At 45.1% G+C, this 10,929-nt stretch overlaps 1 protein-coding gene across 1 annotated transcript in view; it reads left to right on the top strand.

Annotated features, from left to right (window-relative positions):
- The first annotated feature begins 351 nt into the window (after positions 1 to 351).
- Positions 352 to 10,929, top strand: part of LOC147035643 (uncharacterized) — a 19,836-nt gene continuing 9,258 nt past the window's right edge. The window contains exons 1-3 of the mRNA XM_085845815.1: positions 352 to 505; positions 3,268 to 3,398; positions 10,773 to 10,929. The exon at positions 10,773 to 10,929 is cut by the window's right edge and continues 1,268 nt beyond it. Coding sequence (XP_085701941.1) covers positions 10,789 to 10,929 — 141 coding nt within the window. The 5' untranslated portion in view covers positions 352 to 505; positions 3,268 to 3,398; positions 10,773 to 10,788. The remainder of the gene's footprint in view (positions 506 to 3,267; positions 3,399 to 10,772) is intronic.

The raw sequence follows: 10,929 nt of genomic DNA, 5'->3' as shown, positions 1-10,929 counted from the left end.
CCGAATTGGTCGATAACTTCTTGAGATATCGTGTTCACAAACAAACATGGATGAAAACATAACCTCTGCGCACCTTTGGTGGCAGAGGAAATTATCCAGGCTTCCTTTTTCAGTTGCAGCAAGTGTTGATCTGCAAAGTTGTCATCAAAAAATGCCACTATAAAACCCGCAGAAAGCACTTTCTATGTCCATGCCTGTCATGGCTCATGAGGATGTAAAGGTGTCTGATTTGGAGACAAAGCTGGGAGGAGAGAAAGTGAATTGATGAAGTGAGGACGCAAGAAGCTCAGTCTTTGTGGGTGTGGAAATATCACACGATAGTGCATTCCGTGTGTGTGTGGGGGGGTTAATGTTAAGTGGAATCCTATGCCTCCGGGGCCACTGCTGCAGACAATAAATATGTTTGTAACATGTGTCTGCTTTCATTGCAGGCTCCGCGCCGCATGGAGTCCGCACGGTCGCGACACCGCTGAGCATGGAACACCCAGGTGAACTTACCTGCTAGGTGAGTAAATAATACTCTGTCTTGCTCACTGTGGCAACAAATTTTCTTGTTCCTATAAATTGTAAGAAAAGAGAAATGTTGTAACTGCATCTACAAAAAACTACGTCTGTCTCAGATCCAAGCTATTGGCTCTTCTACATTCATTTTGGCTTGTTCAAGAATTCCTGATGAGAGCATAAGATGTGACGAGACTTGCAGCAACGCATTAGTCGTTTGACATTTCTTCCCAACGCAGGATAATCTGCTTTGTTTGTTGGGAAGTGATTTTAGTGGCTTGCAGGGTGGGTTTCGAGGTGTGCGCACTCGTTGTTGAGCTGTCCAGCCTGGGTTTCGAGGTGTGCGCACTCGTTGTTGAGCTGTCCAGCCTGGGTTTCGAGGTGTGCGCACTCGTTGTTGAGCTGTCCAGCTTGGGTTCGAATCTCGACCGAGCTTAAAACTCTCACCCTGGAATTTCATACGAAGGGAGAGCCATCAATGCTTGTACCGTCCCGCGTAAGGACTTTCACCTGTAGGAGCCGTTCGCCGGCACTGGTTACTGGTGCGCGTTATTAAGATCCCAGGGTGGTTTGTAAAGAGTCGGTGAAGTATCAGCGGTGCACTTAACAAATTACAAATTCCTCCCCAAGCCACATTTAGTCGAACCTCATGGCTGACCAGCCGGTTGCAGAAAGACTAGGACCTGAACCGTTCCTTATGGCAGACCACACGACAAGCTGGGAATAATTAGGACTGGTTAGAGATGAAGCGGAAGAATGTAGAAAATGATTGAAAGTTATTTTCATACAAATACATGAAAATGTTCATCTTGTCAGACAATGGGTCGCTTCATCTCATGCGAACAAATGAAATATCTTGTACAATTAATAAATCGTATTATTTTATATTTGGAGGATGGATGGATGATCCTTCGTACTCCGTCAGCCGCATCATGCTGCCATGGAAGTTTTATTGCCTAGGGCAGGGGTCTCCAACCTGCGGCCCACGGGCCACATGCGGCCCCTTCGACGGATTTATGCGGCCCGCGGTGCCGTATTAAGTTTACATTACAATGCGGCCCGCGATACTGCCAATTTGTCAGGGTCAATGATCAAAGTGTTCTGTAATTTTTATAATAATTTTGATTCATATTAGACACGTGTTTTTAACACGATTATTTATTTATCGTATTCGTTGGCAAGAAAAATATATTCAGCACTAATTTTTGTTGAAGTTTCCGCATATTAATTATATTTTTTTTTCGGAATTTAGCATCCTTTTTTGGGATGCGGCCCTCCGCCCCTCACCACTTTGGTTCTGTGGCTCTCCGCCCAAAAAGGTTGGAGACCCCTGGCCGAGGGATACAATCGTGGCCTGGTCGCCACTCCGATGCAGCATACTTGGAGGACATGAAACAACCATTTTGTTCAAATTCAATTAATTTGGGAAACATTTGATATTTCATGCTTTGTTCAATAAAATATAGAAAGAGATGAGCAACCTTCTTCCTTTATTACCTCCGTCACCGAATGTCGAAGGAGGTTATGTATGTTGTCATCCCTGTCTGTTTGTTACTTGGCGGGAAAAATTTTTTTTGCCAAGTATGTTGGTCTGTAGCGTTTGTCTGTCTGTTTGTTTGTTTGTTGTCACTCGATTTTTGGCCACAGTTTTCAAGCAATCATTTTGAATTTTGTGTGTGTGTGTGTGTGTGTGTGTGTGTGTGTGTGTGTGTGTGTGTGTGTGTGTGTGTGTGTGTGTGTGTGTGTGTGTGTGTGTGTGTGTAGGTGACCGGCCAAGGACGGCAATGCTAAATTTTGGTGAAAATCCGAATCCGGATCTGGATATAATAATTATTTAATTCTAAAGTGATTCTTCACTATTGAGAGATGGGACTAAAAACTATATATAGCACGGTATCTCAAAAGATTGAGGACGGATTCGGATGAAACTTGGTGGACAGGTTGGGTGTGTGAAAAGAATTAAGTGCTTCGATCTTGGTGAAGATCTGAATCCGGATACGGATTCGAGTTTTTTTTCACGTGATTCTTCACCATCTATCGCATGTTATCTCTAAAAGTTGTGGACAACTTGTGGCAAAACGAGCTGGAAAAGTTGGTTAGGTGACGAGAACAAGCCAATTCGATTGTGGTTAAGGTCCGGAATAAGAACCGACCTATCAGTGGCATACAAGATGTAAACTATTCAGCCTGGAGGAGCTATGTTCTCTACGGAGTGCCATTCCGTTTGGCCAAGTTGTCACTCTACGAGTGATTTTTCATCTGTTTGTTTGCTTGTGAACAGATATCTCAAAGTTTTACGCACGGTTTCAGACAAAACTTGGTGGACAGATTGTGCGCGTGACAAGGAAGGATAGATTCGATTTTGGTGAAGATCCGAATCCAGATCTGGATACGAGATATATATTTTAAATGAATCTTCACCATTGAGAGATTGGGCCAGAATGATGTATTGCATGATATTTCAAAAAATGTATTGGGCCCGACATGTTCTCGTGCATCCGGCATTGCATGGCAAGACAGCTGAGTGGCAAGGCGAGTGTGCGTACCTCGAAGCCATTCTATCAATGCCGTTTAAATATTATGATATTACATGTTATATTTTGTTCCTGGTTTGTATAAATATTCCACAATTTGCAAGCTTGAAAACATAAATTAATGTGCTATTGGACATTACTCACCATCTTCTAAGAATGATCTTACTTGGATTGGCAAAAATACAAATTTTCAATAAGCTTACTTTAAGCCTTGGCATTCCCCTGCCCCAAGACGCCGGTAAGGACCTTCTGTGACATCAAGACAAAACCTGATGGGTGAGAGTGAGACGAACGAAACCTGAAGATCACTTTATGGATGAAGACGCAGGAGGTTACCTTGTGAATATACCTGTACCACACCAGGTTGTTGAATTTGCCCTGATTTTTCATGGTTGAACTAACTGAGCTTGTATCTGCCACTGTAATCCACATGTTACAGAGATGTCATATCAGTTGTCCCCTTCATTCGACGTGGTTTGAGACGTTTAAAACAGCATAGAAACCTGGAAACGCGTAGAGCTGTGATGATTTACTGCTGCGAGCTACAATCTGCCGGCTCAATGTGTGCACCATCGATTAGAAGGACATTAAAAGGGAAACCCAAATGAAAAAAAAAATTTTATTTGAAAATCATTGAAAAATCATTAATCAAGGTCTAATTTAAAGGGAAAAAAATGTTTGAAATTTTTTGAAAGCCCTAAAGTGTGGATTTTCGATTTCGTTTGTGACGTCACACCTTGAAGCCATATTGATCCGAATGGCGGTTTCCATGAGAGAAACGGTGCACGTCGAGCTTGGATTCCGATACTGATTCCACCGTCGTCAGCAACTCTGAAGGTTCTCGATATGGTCAAACTGATCAGTGGGATTTTGAAGGAACTATTGGAGACAAAATTAGTGATTGAAACGCTTTTGGGGGAATTGTGGAGCCGAATCGTTTGGAGCCTTGTGCGAGAAATTCAAACAAAGATGGCGACAATACAGGTGTGAGTGAAGGTGAAAAGGACGGTCACGTGTTCACTACAGATTGGTAGGTTTTGTTTTTCCGTTAAATTGACGGTTCATGGATTTTGTATCAATTGATAAATCAGTGAAACTGATTATAAAAGCAATAGTTATACTAAACCGATCAGTTATACTAAAATATACTATTTACTCGAGCAGAAACACGGCACAGACACGGCACGACCACAGCAGGACACGGCACAATATGACACGACAAGGACATGGCATGGACGTGGCACGACACGGACATGGCACAACATGGACACAGCAAAACATGGACATGACACAGACACAACACAGACACGGCATGACACGACACAGACACGGCACGACCATGGCAGGACACGGCACAACATGACACGACAAGGACATGGCACAACATGGACACGGCAAAACATGGACATGACACAGACACGGCACGAACATGGCAGGACACGGCACAACATGACACGACAAGGACATGGCACAACATGGACACGGCAAAACATGGACATGACACAGACACGGCACGACCATGGCAGGACACGGCACAACATGACACGACAAGGACATGGCACAACATGGACACGGCAAAACATGGACATGACACGGACACAACACAGACACGGCACGACCATGGCAGGACATGGCACAACATGACACGACAAGGACATGGCACAACATGGGCACAGCAAGACATGGACATGACATGGACACAACACAGACATGGCATGGACACAACATGACATGGCACAGACACAGCATGACACGACACAGACACGGCACGACCATGGCAGGACACGGCACAACATGACACGACAAGGACATGGCACAACATGGACACGGCAAAACATGGACATGACACATACACGGCACGACCATGGCAGGACACGGCACAACATGACACGACAAGGACATGGCACAACATGGACACGGCAAAACATGGACATGACACGGACACAACACAGACACGGCACGACCATGGCAGGACATGGCACAACATGACACGACAAGGACATGGCACAACATGGGCACAGCAAGACATGGACATGACATGGACACAACACAGACATGGCATGGACACAACATGACATGGCACAGACACTGCAGGACACGACACAGACACAGCACGACCACGGCAGGACACAGCACAACATATTATGGCATGGCATGACACAGCACAACACAGATAATACATGGACACGACACAGACACAACACAGACACGGCATGGACACAACATGACATGGCATGACCACAGCAGGACACGGCACAACATGACATGACAAGGACATGGCATGGATGTGGCATGACATGGACATAGCACGACATAGACACAGCAAGACATGGACATGATACGGACACAACACAGACATGGCATGGACACAACATGACATGGCACAGACACTGCAGGACACGACACAGACACAGCACGACCACAGCAGGACACAGCACAACATATTATGGCATGGCATGACACAGCACAACACAGATAATACATGGACACGACACAGACACGGCATGGACACAACATGACATGGCACAGACACCGCATGACATGACACAGACACAGCACGACCACGGCAGGACACAGCACAACATATTACGGCACGGCATGGCGTGGACACAACACAGACACGGCACGACATGGCACGACAGGGCACAACATGACACAGCACAACACAGATATGACATGGACACAGCATGACACAGCACGACACGCCATGGCACAGCATTACACAACATGACACAGCACAACATGAACACAAGACATGGACATGACACAGACACAACACAGACACGGCATATACACAGCATGACACAACACAGACATGGCATGGCATGGACACAAGACATGGACATGACACAGACACAACACAGACACGGCATAGACACAGCATGACACAACACAGACATGGCATGGCCACGGCAGGATATAGCACAACATAACATGGCACGACATGACAGCACAACACAGACACAACAGAGACATGTCATGGACGCGGCACGACACGACACGACATGACACAACAGGACGCAGCACAAAACAGATGTGGCATGGACACGACATGACACAGCACAACACAGACACAGTATGACACGGCAGGACATGGCACGAAACGGCACGACATGGCACAAAACGGCACAGCATGACACAGCACAACACAGACACGACATGACGCAGCATGCCACGGTATGGCACAACATGACAGCACAATACAGACATGGCATGGCACAGCACAAAACGGCACAACACGGCATGACACAACATGACATGGCACAACATGGCATGACACATGACACAACATGACGCAGCACAACGCAGACATGGCATGACATGGCACGACATGACACAACACAACACAGACATGTCATGACAGCACAAAACGACACAACACGGCATGACACAACATGACATGGCACAACATGGCATAGCACATGACACAGCACAACACAGACACGTCATGACAGCACAAAAGGGCACAACATGGCATGACACAACATGACATGGCACAACATGACACAACATGACATGGCACAACATGACACAGCAAAACACAGACACGGCATGACACATCACAAAACGGCACAACACGGCATGACACAACATGACATAGCACAACATGACACAGCACAACATGACACGACATGACACAGAACAACACAGACACAACACATAAACGGCATAGACACGACACCGACACGGCATGACACGGTACGACACAACATAACACAGCACAACATGACATGACATGACACAGCACAGACACAACACATAAACGGCATGGACACGGCACGAGATATCACCATCACCCTGAACAAATTAAAACTTCCTACTCTGACTGCTGGGAAGGCAATGACAAACCACCCAGTATAACTCAAGAAACTGCCCCTGCAACACCAAGTCTCTATCAAAGGTATAGCACGATGATGATGATGATGATGATGATGATGATGATGATGATGATGATGATGATGATGATGATGATGATGATGATGATGCCTGGTGTTGGTCTAATGGTCGGGGTGGCAGGCTTGGGAATGATGATGATGATGATGATGATGATGATGATGATGATGATGATGATGATGATGATGATGATGCCTGGTGTTGGTCTAATGGTTGGGGTGGCAGGTTTGGGAATGATGATGATGATGATGCCTGGTGTTGGTCTAATGGTCGGGGTGGCAGGCTTGGGAATGATGATGATGATGATGATGATGATGATGATGATGATGATGATGATGATGATGATGATGCCTGGTGTTGGTCGAATAGTCGGCGTGGCAGGCTTGGGAATGATGATGATGATGATGATGATGATGATGATGATGATGATGATGATGCCTGGTTTTGGTCTAATGGTTGGGGTGGCAGGCTTGGGAATGATGATGATGATGATGATGATGATGATGATGCCTGGTGTTGGTCGAATGGTCGGCGTGGCAGGCTTGGGAATGATGATGATGATGATGATGATGATGATGATGCCTGGTGTTGGTCTAATAGTTGGGGTGGCAGGCTTGGGAATGATGATGATGATGATGATGATGCCTGGTGTTGGTCAAATGGTCGGCGTGGCAGGCTTGGGAATGATGATGATGATGATGATGATGATGATGATGATGATGCCTGGTCTTGGTCTAATGGTCGGGGTGGCAGGCTTGGGAATGATGATGATGATGATGATGATGATGATGATGATGATGATGATGATGATGATGCCTGGTGTTGGTCTAATGGTCGGGGTGGCAGGCTTGGGAATGATGTTGATGTTGATGATGATGATGATGATAATGATGATGATGATGATGCCTGGTCTTGGTCTAATGGTCGGGGTGGCAGGCTTGGGAATGATGATGATGATGATGATGATGATGATGATGATGATGATGATGATGATGATGATGATGATGCCTGGTCTTGGTCTAATGGTCGGGGTGGCAGGCTTGGGAATGATGATGATGATGATGATGATGATGATGCCTGGTCTTGGTCTAATGGTCGGGGTGGCAGGCTTGGGAATGATGATGATGATGATGATGATGATGATGCCTGGTCTTGGTCTAATGGTCGGGGTGGCAGGCTTGGGAATGATGATGATGATGATGATGATGATGATGATGATAGCATAATGGTTCTGGTGGCAGGCTTGGGAATGATGATGATGATGATGATGATGCCTGGTCTTGGTCTAATGGTCGGGGTGGCAGGCTTGGGAATGATGATGATGATGATGATGATGATGATGATGATGATGATGATGATGCCTGGTCTTGGTCTAATGGTCGGGGTGGCAGGCTTGGGAATGATGATGATGATGATGATGATGATGATGATGATGATGATGATGATGATGATGATGATGATGATAGCATAATGGTTCGGGTGGCAGGCTTGGGAATGATGATGATGATGATGATGATGCCTGGTCTTGGTCTAATGGTCGGGGTGGCAGGCTTGGGAATGATGATGATGATGATGATGATGATGATGATGATGATGATGATGATGCCTGGTCTTGGTCTAATGGTCGGGGTGGCAGGCTTGGGAATGATGATGATGATGATGATGATGATGATGATGATGATGATGATGATGATGATAGCATAATGGTTCGGGTGGCAGGCTTGGGATCCTAGGGTCCTGAGTTCAAATCCTACTCAGTCATTTAATTAATACCAGGTGGGGTTGACTCAGCCTGTCATCCTTCTGAGGATGGCAAAACGAGTGCCAGCTTGCTGGTATCCTGCGTCGGAGTGGTGACCTGTCCAGGATTGTGCCCAATAGCCCAGGAGACTGCTTCGGCAACACCAACACTCTGCATCGAGTATAGTCCCAATTAATGGATGGATGATGATGATGATGATGATGATGATGATGATGATGATGATGATTGAGATATTAAGGAACGATGTTTTCACAACTGTTTGTTCAATGGGAGTCACTTTCACGAACACCTTAAACCTGAAATCGACCTACACTTGGTGAAACGATGCAACATTCCTCATTCTAAGAAAGTGAAGCTTCATTGGTGGATTTTTTAGTTGATTGTGGGAATCAGGAAGAATTGCAAGTCTTCCCACATTGGTTTGATTCAGTCAGTGCTCTGTGCTCAAGGTGATTGCAGATTTTCATCGTTCTTCTCGAAGCAATTCCAAAGAAGACATTCTCCGTCTATGGTCACAGTGATTTTGGTACGACAAAATGCAATCACATCAGAAACTGGAGAGTTCATAGAACACCTTACCCCACGCAGTCTTGAGAAACAACGACATGGGCATGGTCTGCAAGCGGAAAATTTGTTTGGTCGTGATGACGTAAAATGCCGTAATATTTTGTCAAAGTGCTGCAAAACAGAAGGGTTTTGAAAATGGCAAAAAAGTTGATTTGTGTTCCCCAATGTTCAATTGTCTAATTCAATTGAAATAAAATTAGTATTTTAAAGGCCGTAGGAAAAAGTTTTTGGGAAATTTACCGCCGTTGATGCGGCATCTTTTCCACCACATTATTTAACACGGTTCAACCGTTATTCGTGCTTGTTGTTTGTGTTCTTTATGACGTCCTTAAAAACAGTAAGTTTCCTATTTGGAATGATTATAATCTTTGACTGCCGGACAGACAGACAAAGTGAACTAATTGCTTCGTCCCGCTTTTCGTTTAACACGCATGATGGGAAACAATCGTTGAATTGAGGAAATATTGAAAAAAATGTTGATCATTTAATATGAGCCACGAGTCTGCTCATCTGTGGGTTTAGTGATAGAGGACAGCGAGGGTGTTCTCGAGGTCCGCTAGTGAGTCCTGTGCTTCAATCATGTGGATGATTCAGGTTCACACTTTGATCAGAGCACATGACCCATGATTTTCGGATCCCGTGTTCAAATCCCACACGCTGTTCTGCTAATGCATATGAGAAGTATAGGAACGTTGTTGTCCCACATATAATCAACGTTCACGCTCTTCGATGTGCCTTAGAGCACAATAAAAACTAGAACGGTACTCGCAAGAGCACGTACCTACGCCAGGCTGAACAGTTTTTACGAATTGTATCCCACTGATAGGTCGGATATGAATCCATACCTGAACCAAATTCGAATCAGCTTGTTCTTGTCCCTCTTCCAACTCTTCCAACACCAACTCCAACTGTCACCAACTCTTCCAACAAGTTTCTTCCGAATCCATCCAAAACTTTTTGAGACGTACCTCTCAATGGTAAACCATCAATTAAAAATTCTCCAAGTTTCCCTCTATTTTGTCCTTTGTTCCTCATTTTGTCCCCATCCCTCCACATCTCCATCCTCTCTTTCTTGCCTTTGTATTAAAATAAAAAGAACTCCTCATGAATATTCCCTCAAGAATGAAGCCAAGAGCCCATGCTATCCGTAACCACACTCGGTAGCATTATAGTTGGGATGTCTGCTCTGTGTCTGTGAGGTCAGTATTTTTAATTCAGACTGGTGGAGGCATACTAAGGCCATAAAAAATGGGACATGCTGCTTCGTCGCTTGACACTCAGCAATAGAGGATAGAGCACGGACAAACCCTGTGGGTTCAAATTGCGAGGGGATGGAGAACTCTCCTTAAAAATGCATAATTCATATATCTGATGTTTACAGGAACACAAAAGTAACGATTTACAGGAAGGAATACATATCGATAAAAGGTGCCTTTCGGAAAGACGAGCAAAGTGAAATTTGAAAATACAAAGCCGTTGTAACAACGTTCGTAAAAATGTGTTCTGTCTTACAGTGCGAGAAAGTCGCTGATGGCAATGGCGGCAATGAAAATCTCAGCAAGTTTTCAGGTCATGCAAGAGGGTGGTGTGGACATACATGCCAGCAAAGGGTTGGCACTAGTGTGCCACACCAAAGAACGGAAACCGAAGAAACCGCACTACATACCGCGT

Source organism: Eptatretus burgeri, chromosome 1 (genome assembly GCF_056783735.1).
Source record: "Eptatretus burgeri isolate ZD-2024b chromosome 1, Ebu_testis_v1, whole genome shotgun sequence".
Lineage (NCBI taxonomy): Eukaryota > Metazoa > Chordata > Myxini > Myxiniformes > Myxinidae > Eptatretus > Eptatretus burgeri.
The sequence above is the reverse complement of the archived record's forward strand: the minus strand, read 5'-3'. Positions and strand labels throughout refer to the sequence as shown.